Genomic DNA, 17,538 nt, shown 5'->3' on the forward strand with positions numbered 1-17,538 from the left:
AAAAAAGTAAATTTTAGTGAAGAAATAATGAAGGTAACAAAGAAGAGGGTATTTTTTCAAACAGGAGAGGACAGAGAAAAAGGGGAGAAGATGACAATAAAGACTTTAAATATCCAGTCTTATAAGTTTTTGTTTTTGGGGAAGAAAAATAGAAACACATTGCTGAACTTCCTTTATTATAAAACAAGAACAGGCGTTTTTTTTCTCCTATTTACACGTGTGAAGCAATGACTCTGTTATACAGTCTTTGCAGTAAAGTAGCATCCGTAAATATATAGTTTAAAAAATTAATAAATACATGCACACACAATAGGGGCAACGTCAGACCTGACGTCACCCCTGTCCGTACCGGTCACGTGACTACCGCGGAAGTCAACAAATCAGGCAGCGAAATGTAGCAACAAGCACTTTAGTCCGCTCAACTTCCCCGTTTTTGTCTTTTGTTCCTTTAATGTTGGCTGCTTGCGGTTTGAAAACGCCTTCTTAAATGAGACACGTACCGGGCACTGGACGCACTTTGAATCGACATTTATCCAGTTAGTTCAGTTAAAATAACAACAAAGTAAAAAGAAAACCGGCAGATCTTCAAAATGTTTAACGACTCGCTTCCTTCGAGAATTAACGTGGTGCTTGTGATGGCCTATGGCAGTCTGGTGAGTTTGTTTAACGTTGTTTGTGCTGGTTTAATTCAAACTGAAACAATGAACGCAGTCCCGGGTTACAGAGGTAATCGCGATGCTTGGACAGGTGCCTCATTCCTCATCAGAGGCTGGCAGTGGTTGATACTTTATCCAAAGACTCATTTCTACTTGATAATCTGCTGTTAAACACAAATAAAGCTGTTATTACAAGTTTGAACACCTGGATCCCTCAACCATGTTGTACTCCACTGAAAGGTACTAATAGTGTGTAAAATCTGTTTAATAAATATCACTGCAGCCCAATTTCTCCTCTGGTGCCTGTAGTTGGGCGATTAATCATAATAACATTCATAATTATTGTAATGTTTAAAAAATGTCGACACTACACTGTGTGATTTAAGGATTTAGAGTGATGACTGACAACATTTACCCTTTGGAGGTGTCACAACCTGGCTCAGGGACTGTGGCAAAGAAATGAAGACAACAAAAAACAAACAAAACTATTTATTTATAAAACCACAATTAGCCAATGGAGCATACTGCAGGGCCCAGGCGTGACTCATGTTGATGGAATTTAATTTATATAGCATGTTTAAGTGAAACATGAAAACATATGTCGGTTTAAGATGTCTTAAGGCAGTGAAAACAGCAAAATAAACGTTTACAATGAGGTAAAATACAAGTTAATGTACATGTGCATGCACACACACACACAGCTATTGAGTGGAAGCGTCTGAGAATAAAAAGATTTTGTGTCTGTTGTTGACTGTATGCACAGATGTCATTCACCTCAGATCAGCAGGCAGCTTGTTCCAAAGAACAGCGTGATAGTAACTGAAAGCACCCTCATGTTCTCAGCACACTTAGATCTAATTCTGGGAACATTTAAAAGATCTGCACCTGATGACCTGAGAGGTCTTTTTTTTTTTTAACTGACTTTATTTGAAAAGGCACCATGTACAATATTAACATAAATGTTACCATGTGATGCATTGTTCCAGAAATATCTTAAAGCTAATTTGCATCTGCTGTCCCTTCAGTGGTTTAGTGACTGTTTCCCAAGCTTGTGTCTAACATATAGTTTAACATATGACAAAGAATCATGGCATGCATGAAGGTCTTACCAGCTTCTACTGAGAGGCAGGCTTTATCAGATTATATGTAATAGTTTTGATCAATTGCTTTATATAAGACTTAAAACTGAAATTTAAATCATACCCAGATATTCAAACTCACTCACAATTTCAGTCTTCTAACCCTTAGTGAAAGTTTCTGGTCTGAAAAGACCTTCCTTTATTCTTACTTGTATTAAGAGTAAGACAGGACTTGTCAAACCCCTCCATGAGCATTGTAATTGCAATTGCATAGTGTATATGTGACAGTATCATCTGCATACATTTGCATATTACTGACATGAGCCACTTGTAGAAGGTCACTGATGTAGAGGCTAAGATAAAAACCAGTACAAACCATATCCACGCTGCAGACTGTGCCATTATTGTCCTCTTCAAACACATGAAATGAAATCACCTGATTGCAGCACAAGTGCAAGTGGAACCGGTAAGAGGGAGTGATAGGCAGGCAGACTAACAATTCCAAGGAGTTGGACTACTGGGTCATTAATCGAGAATGGGTTATTGTAGAAAACTGGTTCTTGATATTGATATTCTCGTTATTGGTCCAAACCAAATATTTCGGTCTCATTTCTGTTTAGTTCTAAAGAATATGCTGCCATTTACCCTCAATTTAGCCCCTACGCAACAAAACAATGAAACAAAGACACATTTAACCCTAGGACTTGCATTTATTTACACTATATGGACAAAAAAACAGTGCCACCTACAGGAGCTGCTTGGCCATGGAAATAATGTTTTTTTTTAAAAAAAGGGAAACATCCATCTAACATTTAACTTTCTTTCAGATTTTTGTCTTGCTGTTCATCTTTGTCAAAAGACAAATTATGCGACTTGCCATGAAGTCTCGAAGAGGACCACATGTACCCCTTGGCCACAACGCACCAAAGGTGAAACGCACACTGTTATAATGCAAGTGTGTTCCAATGTTTTTTGTGTTTGTGCTGAAGAATTGTGTCATTGTTCCAGGAGCTGAGACAAGAAATTGAAGCCAAGCTGAACCTGGTCCAGAAAATCCACTTTGAGCCTCGTCTGCTGTCTCCAGATGATGACCGGTTAATGCAGAGAGAACAGTCTGGTAAGAGGAGCAAACAAACACACACATAACACGCACCACTCCTGAAGCTATTCATGTAAATAGTTTCCATGCCCGTGCACTAAGTAGTCTGTGTGTGTGTGCACATGTTCCAGGTTCCTGTGACTATTTGTATAGAATGAAAGCACTTGATGCCATCAGAGATGCCGGTAAGCTTCTCTGTTACAGTTTGTTTTGTTTTGCCATGAATCCAGATTAATTCCTCCTGACTGCTACAGCAACATCTTCAACTGTTTGTCATTAGATTTTCCTTTTCGTGAACTTGGAGGAACGTCCACCGCTGTTACTGGAAAAAGATTTCGGACCTGGCTTCTGCAGCTACGAAATTCCCACTGCATATTCAGAGAAAACCAGAGCTCTGTCATCGACACGGTGCTAGATGGCTACAATAAAGCTCGTCATGGGGCAGAGGTCAGCATTTTCTCAGGCGGTCCACAGCTCAGTCCTCTCTTATTTACTCACTGACTCAAGTACCAGGTTGGACCGCCTTTGTCTTCAGAACTGCCTTCATTAGTTCTTTATGGCTCAGATTCAACAAGGTGCTGAAAACATTCCCCAGAGACTTTGGTCCAGTTTGACACGATAGCATCACAGAGTTGCTGCAGATTTGTTGGCTGCACATTCATTACAGCACGTTCTAACCCTGCCATTCAAATGTCACAGGAGAAACAGAGACTTATCAGACCAGGCAACATTTTATGTTCCGTTTTCTGATATTAATGAGCATGTGGGAGTTGTAGTCTCAGTTTCCTGTTCTTAGCTGACAGCAGGGAGACCCAATCCGGTTTTCTGCTTGACAGTTCAACGTGTTTTGCTTTCAGAGATGCTTCTCTGCATACTTTGCCTTGTAACAACAGCTTATTTGAGTTCTCCTCTGACATAATTTGCTCAGAGAACTGCCGCTCTCTAGATATTTTCTCTTTTTCAGACGATTCTCTGTAAAACCTACAGATAGTCGTGTGGGTACATAATTAGAGTTTCTGCCATGTAATTTGATGATGAGAGTTGTGTTGACATGTAGCTGAATGGATGTACCCAATAAACTGCCTGGTGAGTGTATATCATCATCATCATCACATGAACAAACAGTTCCATATTGATCTTCCAGTGGGCTCCCAGTTTGTGTTGTAGTTCCAACGCACTTGATGTCATTTTGTTTGCTAATTCTTGTGCTTTTTCTTAAATAAAAAATGTATGGGGTCTTTAACAGTAGTGCTTTTTGTAACATACTGCGAAGCCCAAAGTATAAAGCTATATAATCCATAAGATTTAAGTTTTCTCCGTATTGCCCAGCATGGCAGTGAAAATTTGACAAATCTTTAGGGCACTTAAAGATTTTATTCTGGTTTCAGTATCAAATCACTGATCTTGATGTTTTCCTGCTTTTGTCTTCAGGCTTTTGGTGAAGCAGAATTCTTGAAGTACCAGGAAGCCCTAACAAAACTGGCCTCCATGTAAGAAAACACAGCCAAGCCTCACGCTGCTCCCTTACAGCTTTTCCTTTAATCCCAGCATGGAATGTTAATAAGGCAGCGGGAACAATTGGTTCTCCTTGTATTGTTTCAGAGTAAAGTCTCAGAGCAGCAGCACTTTAAATCAGCACCATCAGTCTGCAGCCAGAGACCTGACCGGCACCACAGAACCTGCAAGCACCTCCTCTCCCTCTCCGACCCAACCCACCTACCTCTCATCTACAATGCAGCAGCGCAGCAAGAGGTCCAGACACTTCCTGGAGCTGAAGAACTTCAAAGACAACTACAACACTCTAGATAGTACGCTCTGAAAATGAGCCCGTCCAACAGAAGGTCAAGGACAAGGCAGCGCTGCCAGTGATTACGGAGCCTGAAGTCTCAGAGTGAAAAGACAAAAACACTGCCTTCATACTCTAACATGTATTGCCTTGTTTACACTGTAGTGCATATCAGATTACTGTTACAGTGCTCTTTACCTAAGTGTAGCTTATGCATATTATTGCATGTATGTATTATTGCATGTATGCGTGCTATATGCGTGGGTAGAATGACTCTAACCGACTATAGTAAGTAGGTTTGATTTGACCAAAACAAATCCAGAGCTATTAGGCTATGCAACAGCATAAGACAATCAGTATTTATTGCACAATGTAAACACCTATGCAGACTTGCTGAAAATAACCAACTGTTTTAAAATGTTAATAGTTACATTTTCAGAGAAAACCAGCATTAATTGTTGCTTAGTGAGAAAGAAATCTGCTGTTGATGTCACTTATGTTTACACGTACATCTTTGCTGTCTTTTGTTGCAGTGAATTTGGCAACTTTGTTTTTTAAGTCTTGATCATTTTTTTACAGAAGCCATAGTGCTACTTGTTTTCAGGAACTGTGATTAATAAGTGCATTTTTTTTAAAAAATCAGTTATCTCAGCGCAATGTGAATTAACAGTATTTCAGTGTATTGATGTATTTTAAATGTGGGGTATTGCATTATGGGAACTCTGTTCCTTGACTCTTAATGGTATACTGATATGAGAGCTGTGTTTCATTTTCATCTGCTTTTGTGGTTTCCCAGGGAGGCTTTTTAATGCCTGAATAATTTATTTTATGTGGTGCCTACTATACAATTTACCATCCAAATAAAACTGTGACATACAGTTGATTCTTGAGTCATTGGGAATTTTCTTTGACAAGAAAATTGCAAAATCAAACATGCAAACCTACCCACTGTGGCGACCCCTTGTGGCAAAGGGAGCAGCTGAAACTAGCTGCATTAGGCACACCGTGATAGTACTGTGTTAGACCCTCTTACCCTTCTGCTGCCTTTAAATTCTTCGTGGCATAAATTCCACAAGGTGCTGGCGTCCATATTGACATGATAGTGTCACACAATTGCTGCAGATTTGTTGGCTGCACACACAAAGCTAATAGTTATGCTGTCGTGATTAAACAATTGGATTTCATCAGGTTGTATTGACCATGCATTCACATGCCTAGATGTACTGCATTGCTAAATTATTTAAATTAAATGTATGCGTTAATGGGTAGTTGATGTACCTAATAAAGTGTATCATTATATCATTTTGTAATGCAACTAGCGTCCAGCAGAAGGAGCCCGCGTCACCTTATTTCACTTGTGCTCTCTGCGCAAGAACTGAAAGGAAACTCATTGATTTTCAGTGATTTTATTCTAAAACAAACACAGATAGCAGATTAACAGGTACGTCGTACAAATGCTTCTCTATTAAACAATCTCTCTAGGCATTTCATTTAACATTAATAAATATAGAGGAAAAAGCTGTTAGGTAGAAATCAAAACATCAAAATCACATTGATATGTACAACAAGAAGGTGACTGTCTGCACAGTGACTGAAACGCTTTACAAGAAATATTAAGAAAAAAGGACGCCTCTCACGTGTCTGACTTCCCAAACATCTTCATTTTTCTTTCCGCATCCTCACAGTTTCATAAAGTGCCATACTTTTCGTTGGAGGCTTGACAACCATATATTTACTTACAAACAGCTCAGAGAAAAAAATAAATAGCCCATAGAAATAATCACAGGGTGTCGCCCTTATAGAGGCTACAGTCAGTATTTACACTCTAAAGCATTACACTGCTCACACAGAAAGGGAGCGGAGTCACGGAGGAGTCAGCAACGAAGACAAAGACACAATTCAGATAAATGTGTTAATGATTCTTCACATCATGTGTCCCGACGGTGGCGTTAGCTACAGTTTATTGGCGCTGCATTGCTGTATGTGAATTTTATAATGTTGTTAGGAATTATTACCCCCTGCTCTTACAGTTAATCATCATTAGAAACTTAAAGCAGGGCAAGCAAAAACACTTGCATACAGTTTGCAGTACTACACGTAAACTCAGACACACATCGCTCTCTCTAATGCACCTACATTAAAGCGGACATTCTTTATGCATATGCGCAGACACGCAAGTGTGTGTATGTTTGTATGTGTGCTGATAATCCCCTCCCACCCCTGTTTTTCCTTCAATATTGTTTGGTTTGGTAGTTGTGGTCTCTGATGTTCAGCACGCACATCGAAACCGTTCACTTCAGTCGGCATCGAACAGCCAGTTGGTGCTTCTGAGCCCTTCTCAGCAGTAACTGATTAATTCATCTGCCCAGCTGGTTCATGACTTGATCTCGATGACTTTGATGAAAGGAAGCGGTTTGTTGGATGAGGTGGACAGCTTGATTGGTTTGCTGTAGTGATGAGAGGAGGATAAATTACTTTTTAGGTGGAAAACAGCATTTAACGAACCTAAATGTGTTGTTTATAGGTAATATATACTGGAAGAGCGTTGGCAAAATAAGTCACCTGTAGACAATCTGAGCGTTGCGTTCTGATGAAAGGTAGGAATTTGACCTTTGTCCTCCCAGAAAGTAGTCCACCTGGTCGTGCATTTCTCGGTTCTGTAAACACAGGGAGATTTCAAAGGGTGCAAATTATAATCACAGAACAGACACTGGCTTCAGCTTTTCTCCTTTTGTCTTCTCTCTAATTGCAGAGGCTGGTCTACGTTTTACCCTGACCCTTCAATTTAAATTCCTCAGACATATTTTCTCACAGGAGAAGCTGTCCTCACCTCAGCCTCCAAAAATGCCACTTTCTCCTCCAGCTCTTTGATCACGCGGTCCCGCTCCTGGATCACCATGCGAGAGTTCTGGAGCTAAAGACGAGCAAACACGGAGACAGACAGTGAGCGATCCCTACGCAAAGTAGACGGAGACAATGTGTTTGCTTTATAGAGCCGCACATGCTCATCCCACCTGCTCGATCATGTGTCTGACTTTCCTCTGTTGGCTTTTCAGCATGTCATCCAGATGGTGGATCTTTTCTTTGAGTATGGCCACCTCCTTCTCCAACTGCTCAGTCCTAAAAACACACACAGTAAGTTACAGCACGCTATTGACAGATAATTGATAAGTGGAGAATTTAACACCTATATGTGTGTGTGTGTGCTTATTAGCTGACCTTTCTGCCCCTTTGTGGCCCTCCTCTCTGATCTTTCGCAGTTCCCACAGTTCATCCTCACGGTTGCGGATGGCCTCCCGCAGCGTGGCGCTCTCCTGCTCCATTCCTCCCAGCAGCCTCTGGAGCTCATCAATGCGCTGGTCTTTCTTCTCATTGGCTTCTTCTGTACTCCTCAGCTTCTCCTCCTGGTCACTCAGACGCTCTCTAAGCCTGCTGCCTTCAGCCTGGATTGGTCAAAAAGTTTTGTTCTAAATATCGCTTTCGTGCAAATTACGTATGTGTTTACTTTGTATGTAATATGCACGATGAATGCAAAGCCAGTGTAGGTTACCTGCAGTCTCTCTTTCTCCTCCAGGTGTTTCTTTTCTGCTTCCTGCATCTGTGCATATAAGCGTTTACTGACTTCTCTCAGCTTGCTTCTCTCTGCTTCGTCATCCACGTCCTAACAGAAAATAAAGCGCTGGATTACCCTAATAGTACTCAGATGTTTTTATAATGATGTAATCAATACAATGATGGCCGAGTCTCGTAAGAGCTCTGTGGGCGTTGCCGCTATAAAGAAAACAGGCGTGTCCACGTGCGTCAGTGGCGCAGCTGGAACCTGACCTGTGTTTCCCTCCTATTTGTGCCTCCCACACCTAGAGCGAGTAAGCTGTCGTGTGAGTCACAAATGCTGCTATAAGTGGCGCAAAAACAGTAAAAACCAAACACAACAGTGTCAGCTTCTTTGTTGTGCGTGTCTGCAAAACACTGCTGACACGCACAACAAGAGGATGCAAAAAATGTCTGGCTTAGAGTCAGCGAGGATGAAGCATGCGTGGAATGAAGGGGGCCTGAAAACAATAACACACGCAGGCAGCGGTACATAGTGTGCCGGAACAGCTCTTCCGCACATTTTCTTACACCCTGGGGTGCTGTAAACGTAGCTGCTTTTTGTCTGCCATTTTAATCCTCTCTTTTTCCCCCCATGATGACTTCGCTGTTTAACTTTACACCACATTCTATCTGTGAGCCTCCGGGAGGTGATCGCTTTACAGGAATCGTATAGAAAACGCAAACTGACGCAGATAGCCCGTGGAAAAAAAACAACAAGACACCACAGGACTGAAGCTATGATGTGCATACGTGTGTTTGCTCACCTGCCCGTCATCTTTAGCTCCTGGTTTAGTGGATGAAGTGCTCTTTCTGAAGGGGATTCCAACCTTCCACCCATTTGTGTGCGGCTGGACAGATAAAAGGAGGAAGTGCAGATGGAAAATGTTAAAGACAGTGAGGGGAGAGTTAAAGGAAATGCCATCAAGAGCTCAGGATGCAAGGCTAACAATGGCTTACCTTGTTTTTGGCTGCCATCTGCTCCCTCAGAGTCTTCAGGCAGTATCTCACCTGTGTGACACAAACACACAAAAAAGATATTGTTATAAATTAAGATATTATCTGAACATGTATGTTTTCTACTTGAGCAAATAACCAACACAGGAAAGTCGGGAGCTGAAGGGAATCACGAGAGAAAAGAGGCGTATGAGTGAGGATGATTTTACAAGATGCAAATTCTTACATAAGCTATAAAACAGGGACGACAGACTGTAGAGTTACTGTGTGCATTTGTGTGTTAGTGAAACAGCCAGTTAGATGCTGTCCAGACACTGACCTCCTGTATCTGTGAAACTTCATCTGACAGCATCTTCAGGCTCTCTTGGTGTTTCTGCTGCTCTTTTTTGCGGGCCTCTAGATACACCTGAAACAAGGACATACATGAATGTATATACTGGTTTAAAACCAACAGAAGAAAAAAAACAAAACAAAGAAAATACGAAGAAGCCTACCTTGATGATTTCTACCTGCTCCTCTGTGGATTTGACTGGTTCAGAGGTCAAAGCAGTCCTCTCGTTGGCTGGCTGCACCAGTGCAAAAGCTCGTCCGATTGGCTGGAGATTAGCAGACATAAGAGGAGTTCAAAATTTTGTTTTGCGTGAATAGATGGGTGTGATAAATTTCTAAATAAAATGTCAAACTAAATGCAGATGATCCAGAAAGGGTTTGGTCATATTTACAATCAATGCTGCAATACAGGATTCGTGAGAACTGGCAGGAATGAATCTGACTGATAATTAATACAAAACGTTTTGCCAGGACTGTCTGCATGCTTGGTCAAATTAAACTGTTAACAGGCAAAAATGAAAAATTTCTTTCTGCGTGGGTGTGAAAGACCGAGAGCCTCTGTAATCAGGAGCCAGAGACTTTGAGCACTAATCGCTATGGCGACTAACCCATAAACATCTGGTCAAAACCACAATACGCAGAGAGGGAGTGAGAGAGCGAGGGGGGGGGGGGGGGGGGGGGGCATGCAGATAAAGGTGGAGACACGTTATGCAACTGTGCTGCTCTGGTGGTCCCACTGGTATTGGTATAACAATGGTTGTCTTGAGACACTGAGTGTGGGAACCCCACTAATGAAAAGCTGATGGCATCTTTATACGCGGCTGGTGTCTTTTCTTTTTCCTTTTTTGAAAGCGCAGCTGTTCTGAGCTAATTAGTGAGGATCGTAGAGAAGATTAAGCAACTGTCTGAACCTTCAGATCCAAAAACGGGGCGAACAAACCTTCAGCACTTTTCTCATCCGATAACATTTTAAAATCAATTCTCTCAGTCTAGTCTAATAGGTGACAAATCTATTCAAATATCAAAGACTCGTATTTTAAAATTCTAAACACCAAACACGCTCCATCTGCTGCTGATCTAATGCCCAGGATCTGCTCTGTTCTCCCTTCTGGTGGTCAGAAGTTATCAGGTACAAGAAGTGCTTACCTTGTCCCTGTGCTGCTCTGTGCTCCGAGCCGCCGCCTGGTTCTGGTCGTGAAGTGTGAGCCGCAGCCGCCTACACCCCTCCTGGAAAAGGCAGCGAAAGTAAGAGGTTGATGAAGTGAAGCCACAAAGAGACGGTTATGTGATGGAGAGGCTGATTGGGGACTATTTTGAGGAGGAGAGGGGGAAAAAAAGAGGAGGAGAGACTGAGTCATACTCACAGAGTGAAACAGAGAAGGAGGGACAGAGGGGTGGGGGAGTATCCAGTAAGAAAGTGTGCTGTAGGATCAGAACGAAAGAAAAAGTTTTCTCCCTGCTGCACAGGGACAGATTGTTTGATTTAAACCAAGTGCTACAGACGTCAGAGGGACTTAGGCGGAAACCCTCCAGATCCTCGCAGCCAACTGGAGACAGTGGCTGGATTTCTGGGAAAGAACTCAGCAAATGTAATGTCAAGCAAGACGGAATATTTCCATGGCAACATAACCTCACAGTAGCCATAAACTGTCTGGCAAACTAACAATACAAGAGGGCGGAGTAAGATGGAGGCAAAACAATGCACAGAATCAACGCTCGAGCAAAACGCACAGATATTTTCTTTCACAGGATAAAAGTCCCAAGGACGGGACTCCGTGTGTGTCTTCCTGTACACGGCGGCCTCTAATAAACAGTGACCAGTCAGCGTCTGTGCTAATGCAAGTATGCGGATGTTTGGGAGGAGGTCGGAGACATTATATAACTCGTTCCAGCCAACACAACTTGTTCTGTTCATTTTCCCGTGGGTATTCACTGTGTCGTCCTCAAGTCACCGCCAAACAACTCAAAACAGAAACTAATGTATGAACGAGTAATACTTCCAATCAGATTAATTGGTGGTTGGTTAAATCGTAAACAAAATGAACATATCTGTGTGTGCTTGCTCTCTGGTGCGTTTGAGTGGGAGTGTCTGGTCATGTTTAGCCACTGGTACGTTAATAGTTTATTCCTTTGTTTTCTTTTGGTGCTCATCATGCACCTCAGCAGCCCTACCTACATTTTGTTACCTTGCTTTTCCTTTCATAGACACTGCTTTAGGTGGTGTCACAGCAATCTCGCCTAAATGTCAGTTTAACTGGCGTTACAGAACACCGATCAAGTCGCACGATCTTCATCTGCGGATGGACTTCGCCCAGCTGTCAGACAGTTATAGATGCATGTTGTTCTCTGAGCCTTTAATACAACTCGGTGAAAGTGCGGCTAGAATGAACATTCGTGTGTGATTGCCTTTATCAACAGCTGTTTCTGTTTTGGTCAACAACTAGAAGGGAACCCAGTGAGCCCATCCTCCACTGGTCAATGCCAGTTATTAAGGCATTTTGTCTGGATTGACACTTTAATGGGTCTTTCCCTCCCAACAAGCTTCATAATCTTCAGCTTGGTAGTTTCAGCCAAAACTTTCCCTGTTCTCCCCCCGTAATTATAAGGAAGTGTAGATAAATGAAATGCAAAATCACCTGTCTTCAAGAGATTTTTGAATGTAGATGAAATGCCACTTACCAAGCAACTAATTAAAAAAAATGTATCAATGATGGATAATAAAAACAAACAAATAACCAATTCTAATCTTTCTAATCTCAGCTTCTGTCCAGAGACCCTGTCTGATGTGCAGAGTGCGTCTCGATTCTGACCAGACGAGGGGAAATGAACTCGCTCGTGTTGCGTAATGCCACCATAAAAAGCTGCTGTAAAAGAAAAGCTTTGTGTTTAGAGAAGGTCTAGGGCTAGATTAGCTGGTTATCTTTTCAGGATGCAGTGAAAGGGAAAAGGCAGACAGCGAGACGTGTGGGACTGATATTCAGGAGACATAATAATAGAAAATGAATGTAAAAAAGGAAATAGAGTAATAGTCTTGATGGAGGTCCAACCACAATGAAGAAAACTCAGAGAAATGAAAGCAAAAAAAATATCCCCTCTCTTTCTTCATGCTCTCCTCTCAGATTGCAAATGTCTGTAAGCTCTAACAGGGTGCACGACTGGGGGAGGACGAAAGGGGAACAGTGGGATAGTTGTTAAGAAGGAATCCATCATTACACGACTTTTCCGGACTTCCACAGACAGCCAAACAAAGACTCCACTAATCCCAGCTCTGAGCTATTCAGTCTCTCTGCTGGTTTGCTCTTTTATGTCCGCGGACACACAAAAATGCGGTCCTTTCCACCTTCAGCAACAACCTGTAATACTACACTTCCCAGGAACACGGACAAAAGGACCAGTTGGATGAGCTTATAGACAGTGACCCACGCATGGCCACTGACACGCAGCAAAACACACATACGAGGTTAAGTGCACGCTGCCTTTATAATGGCAGAAACATGACACTGAGCCTTACGCACAGAGTCCACACAGCTGGGTGCACGACAATGGACACAAAAGATCACGGGGTACCTGCAGGCAGAAAGGCTGAAAGGATACGAGGATGCTTTTCATCTCAGACTTTGGCATCAGGAGGCTGTAACTGAGGGTTGACTAGCAGTTTAGGAATGTTGCTGTTAAACATGCAGAGTTTCTGGATTTGTCCCTTAGAAATTGATCGCGCTTAAAGAGGAAAGACTTTATATTTCCGAACGGAGGTAGGAGCAGGTATCGCGCCCTTTAATGGTAAAGCATCCCCTTGTCTCTACAAGTGTACTTCCTGCATTCCACAAACACAAAATCCTCTAATGTGTGTGTGTTTGAACAAACGTCTTTGAATTAAATGACATTCCTCCTCTCTTGCACTGCTTTCCCACACGCTGCACAGGTGTCACTTTATCTTTTGTCCAACTGCATCGTAAACCTCGGCCTTTAAAACGACAGGTGCAATCCGAGCACGGCCGCCAGCGCTTCCTGTGTGATTTCAGGTAGTTTAGTAACAATGTTCACACTGTTATTGAGTTTCAGTGTCTTGCTTGCATAAAGGAAACAGGAATATAAACACATTTGTATAGAAAATCTTTATTTCAATAGGCGTAACCCAATAAAGCTCTTACTGCATCATGTGCTCTCTTGACACAACTGATTGGCTGAACAGCAAGCACTAACACAGGGAACTATGTGATCAAAGATTAGGTAAACAAAACTACACTCGAAGCGTCAACACCAACTTATCGGTAATAGAAAATGGATTTTATGACCACCTTTATATTCTGCTCCACCCAGCTTTGGCAAGCACATGGAGTTTTACACAAAACCACAGAGATGAATCAAAGTTAATCAAAATAGGACTGATGCACAGTTAAACTGGTAACTTATTTATCGTTTCAGGGTTTCTTCATGTGACTAACCTGGTGCTTGCAAACCTCCAGAGAGGCTGCTTTTCTTTGTCACATAAGAGAATAAATTAAAAACCCACTTTTGGATTTTGGAATGTGCTGAGAAGCTATGATGATTGTTATTCAATTAATCATTTAATCTTAGACCATTACTGGACGATTAGCTGATAATTATAGTGTTGAGCCCTAGTTTATCCATCTGTAGCTCCTGCGGCAGTGAAAAGGTGTCACTGTCCCACTGACTCAGCAGGCTGCGCCAATTAATGGGTTAAATTAGGTTAAGTCCATTTTAAAGAGGACAGAGGAGCTGATTGTTGCGTGAAATGCCATCATGTGAGAACCTGAACAGGTGATGATAAACAAGCAGTCCAGGATCAGAGTTCACAGCGACAGAGGACACTAGAATCCCTATAATCAGTCGTTTTTCTGGTCTGTGTGGCAGGTAAAAAAGGTGTTTGCGGGCATATTGCAATCGTGTCTCAACACAAATGTGCCAATAAGTCATGTCTGGCCCATTCCCAGCTGGTGATGTCAGACTCTCCTGACTAAGATGACTGATGATGAGAAGAGACGTTGGGAATGTGTTCAACAACATGCAATTGTGACATCACTCCTAAACATTGCCTGAGCTGAAAATAATACCTTGATAAATCCTGCTGTGCAGGAAAGAGAAAGCGCTACAGTTTCGAATAATAGATTAAAAAATCCTGGGATTTCTGGTCAGTAGTACTAACTTTAGAGCACTCTTTGTTTCAGAGTCAGTGCATCTTGTTCCTTCTATTTTATTTTTATCACATGATCCCAGTTCCCGAAAACATACTTAATAAATGAGCTGTTGAAGGCCTCTCTGTGCTACATCAGGCACATTCCTCCTCCTCTTGTATCCTTACAGACGTATCACTGATAACTGTGTCATTAACTAATCTTTCAGTACCCTGCAGTCGCTACAGTACGCCGAGGTGAAAGTTCCTCGGCTGCTTTTTTAACTAGGAACAGCCATATCAGATGCAAATACTGCAGGTGGGTGACTATTTGACTGCTGAATTTGACTTTGTTACAGATAAATTTATGTTCTCTGTGAAGCTGATGCAAATGTGCTATCAGCCTCATGTTCAAACGTCATGTATGATAAGATAAAACAAAGACTGGACAAACAAAGTTTCATATATTGCCCTATAACACATTCCTGAGAGCTGTTAATCAGTGTGTGTGTAAGTGGCCCTTTGTACACGTTGACGTTTATGTCTGCTTTGTAGTTACACAACAGAAGATCTAGATCAGTGGGTCCCAAATGGTGCGGGACTTTGTGCCAACCATAGATTTTCATCACAAATGGACAAAAAAATAATGAATTCGATAGAACTTTAATACATTCATACACATCAAAGGGTCTGATTCGTTGTAAGTAAAATAATTTGCCTTCCCGTCGAGCTCAGTCAGACAATATCTAATTAAATTAAGAATTTCAACGACCTTCGGGTTATTTTTAAACAAATATGAACGTGTGTGTCTTGAAAATTTTACATGTTTCTGTAATATGATTTGATATGAGCTCAGCAGGAGAGCGCTGAGGTGGAAGGTGGAGGGTATCATGTTGCCCCGCAACCTCATAAACCACAGCGCAGGTCAATAGTTTGTTTTTTCAGGTGAGGTAAATGATTAATGCTTTTGCTGTCACGCAAGCAAATAAAGCCTATTCAAGGGATGTAAAGTATAGCTTAGGACTACTTTCTTTACAGGTTTGCAGCAAAGCACACACATAGTGAGCTGATTATTTCTGGTGATCAAACCTTCACATGGGCAGGTGGCACACATACTGCACAGCCTTTAGTTCCTGAGCTGCCTTCACTCTCTGTAACTGTAAGCCTTTAAATGATGTGTCCAGAAGGTACTTGTGACAGACACAGATGTTATTTGGATTAATACTGAGCTGCCACCTTGTCCCTGTGGGTAAGAGGGGTTAATACCTTAATTGTAACAAAGCCAGGGACAGTAAATGCACCATTTAAAGCAGGTGAAGCCACAAAATCGGAGGGCAGAGTACAGACAAAAAATGAAAAATTAAAGAAATAGTAAATAAATTAATTACAATGAATGAACAGGAAATTATCCACCTTGATTTATTTCTGGTTGGGTCATCCATTGATTAGACCTACTTCAGTTAAGTACAGCAAACGCACAAAGACACAGAAATCCACGTAAGCTAACGTATAAGTAACTTACCCCATATTCTTGACTTCTGATGTCCTCAAAGGTGCACAGACTTCTCGTCACTCCGTTCATCTCTCACAGAAATAAATACTCCACACACACAATAAATAAAGAATTCAAAGCTTCGTCACGGTGTCTCTCTGCTGACCGCACACGGCAGCTCAGTCACTTTATCAGTCTTCGGCCCGGTAAGTGTGTGGGGAGCTACTTTTCTCTGCACGTCACAGTGGGAGTGAGCCACAAAAGCATGCGACCCGCCCACAAGGAGACCGAAACGGCCAAATAGGGAACTAGGGGAATCGGGAATAGCTGAGAGGGGAGGGTCAGCACCGGTATGACAACTTCTGGCACAGTGACTTCTAGAAATTTTACATCCCGATTTTCACACGATGTTCAGAGAGCCATGAAAAAGTAGTAAACAGAGGAATGTGATGGCCCCTTGCTGAGCAGCGGAAGGCAACACCTACTGACTGCTGTCCAGTCAGCACACTGCTCAATGAATTATTGAGTGAGCTTGAACTCCTGACTGAGCCTGTTTAAGAAGACTCTCTCCTAAGATTACAAAGCAATGGAAACCAAAAGACTGAGTTCAGTGATTTGAGGCATTTATTCTTATTATTATTGATGTCGTTGTTGAACTTTTCTCACCAAATTCGACATGTAACTGCAAACACAATTGTTAATATAATACATCTGCCCTATGTTAACAAATCCCAGATACTGTAGAAACCCATCCAGCCACAACAGGTTACTCTGCAAACATATCAAGGTGGAAGCAGGCTAATTAATCTTCTGCAATGCATACACACTGTTACTATGGTGGTGGCCATATTCAGAATATACAAGTAATACCTGTGAACTATAGCACACCGGCCCCACCCACCTGCCATTCAAAGCTTCTGTTTACAAGGGGCAGCCAATCAGAAGGGACAAAACTTAAAGCACGGTATTGGCCTTAAAGGGAGAGTACGTATAAAAAAATAAAGAAGCAGATTATCTCAATTAAACGGACAAAAAATGCGGTAATATGGGGAAAAATAGGTACTCAGTAAGTAAAAAATCTGCAGTACTACAAGTTGCTATGTAAAAAGCAAAAATATAAGGCAACGAGATTGCTCTAAAAGTAAAACAATCAAATAAAGCTAAAGAAAACAGAGTGTAATTAAAAGGAGAAAAGAAGCTGTCACAGTGAACATGTGTTACTTATTTATGTCTTGCCATACTTTGAATGTTTTAGTAATTGTATTAATGTGTTTTTGACTCCATGTATGAGTCTGAAGAATTGGTTATACTGTTTGATGTTTAATATCCATTATAGTTATGCTTTTTGGTTGCCAGTCATATCCTTCACAGGCTGCATCCATGGCTTTCCCTTATTGTCTGTAAATGACATCAG

At 41.7% G+C, this 17,538-nt stretch overlaps 2 protein-coding genes across 3 annotated transcripts; one reads left to right on the plus strand and one right to left on the minus strand.

Annotated features, from left to right (window-relative positions):
* The first annotated feature begins 379 nt into the window (after positions 1-379).
* On the plus strand, positions 380-5,498 carry ltap1 (lipid transport auxiliary protein 1). Its single transcript, XM_006804909.3, has 7 exons — positions 380-653; positions 2,563-2,664; positions 2,744-2,852; positions 2,966-3,019; positions 3,115-3,281; positions 4,266-4,324; positions 4,437-5,498. The coding sequence occupies exons 1-7, from the start codon at positions 591-593 to the stop codon at positions 4,651-4,653; spliced, it is 771 nt and encodes a 256-aa protein (XP_006804972.1). The 5' UTR covers positions 380-590; the 3' UTR covers positions 4,654-5,498.
* A 512-nt stretch (positions 5,499-6,010) lies between these two features.
* On the minus strand, positions 6,011-16,321 carry tuft1a (tuftelin 1a). 2 transcript variants are annotated; one of them, XM_006804908.3, is made up of 12 exons: positions 16,155-16,321; positions 10,645-10,725; positions 9,663-9,764; positions 9,488-9,574; positions 9,172-9,222; positions 8,979-9,062; positions 8,171-8,281; positions 7,840-8,063; positions 7,635-7,740; positions 7,451-7,534; positions 7,183-7,277; positions 6,011-7,067 (listed from the first exon to the last, which is right to left on the minus strand). In XM_006804908.3, exons 1-12 carry the CDS (start codon positions 16,212-16,214, stop codon positions 6,995-6,997), a joined length of 1,158 nt encoding a protein of 385 aa, XP_006804971.2. In that variant the 5' UTR covers positions 16,215-16,321; the 3' UTR covers positions 6,011-6,994. The 2 variants fall into 2 exon arrangements, with proteins under 2 accessions (XP_006804971.2, XP_087704342.1); XM_087848216.1 differs by lacking the exon at positions 16,155-16,321 and adding an exon at positions 10,863-10,917.
* Between the last annotated feature and the right edge of the window lie 1,217 nt (positions 16,322-17,538).

Source organism: Neolamprologus brichardi, chromosome 11 (genome assembly GCF_056152115.1).
Source record: "Neolamprologus brichardi isolate AB-2024 chromosome 11, ASM5615211v1, whole genome shotgun sequence".
NCBI classification, from domain to species: Eukaryota; Metazoa; Chordata; class Actinopteri; order Cichliformes; family Cichlidae; genus Neolamprologus; species Neolamprologus brichardi.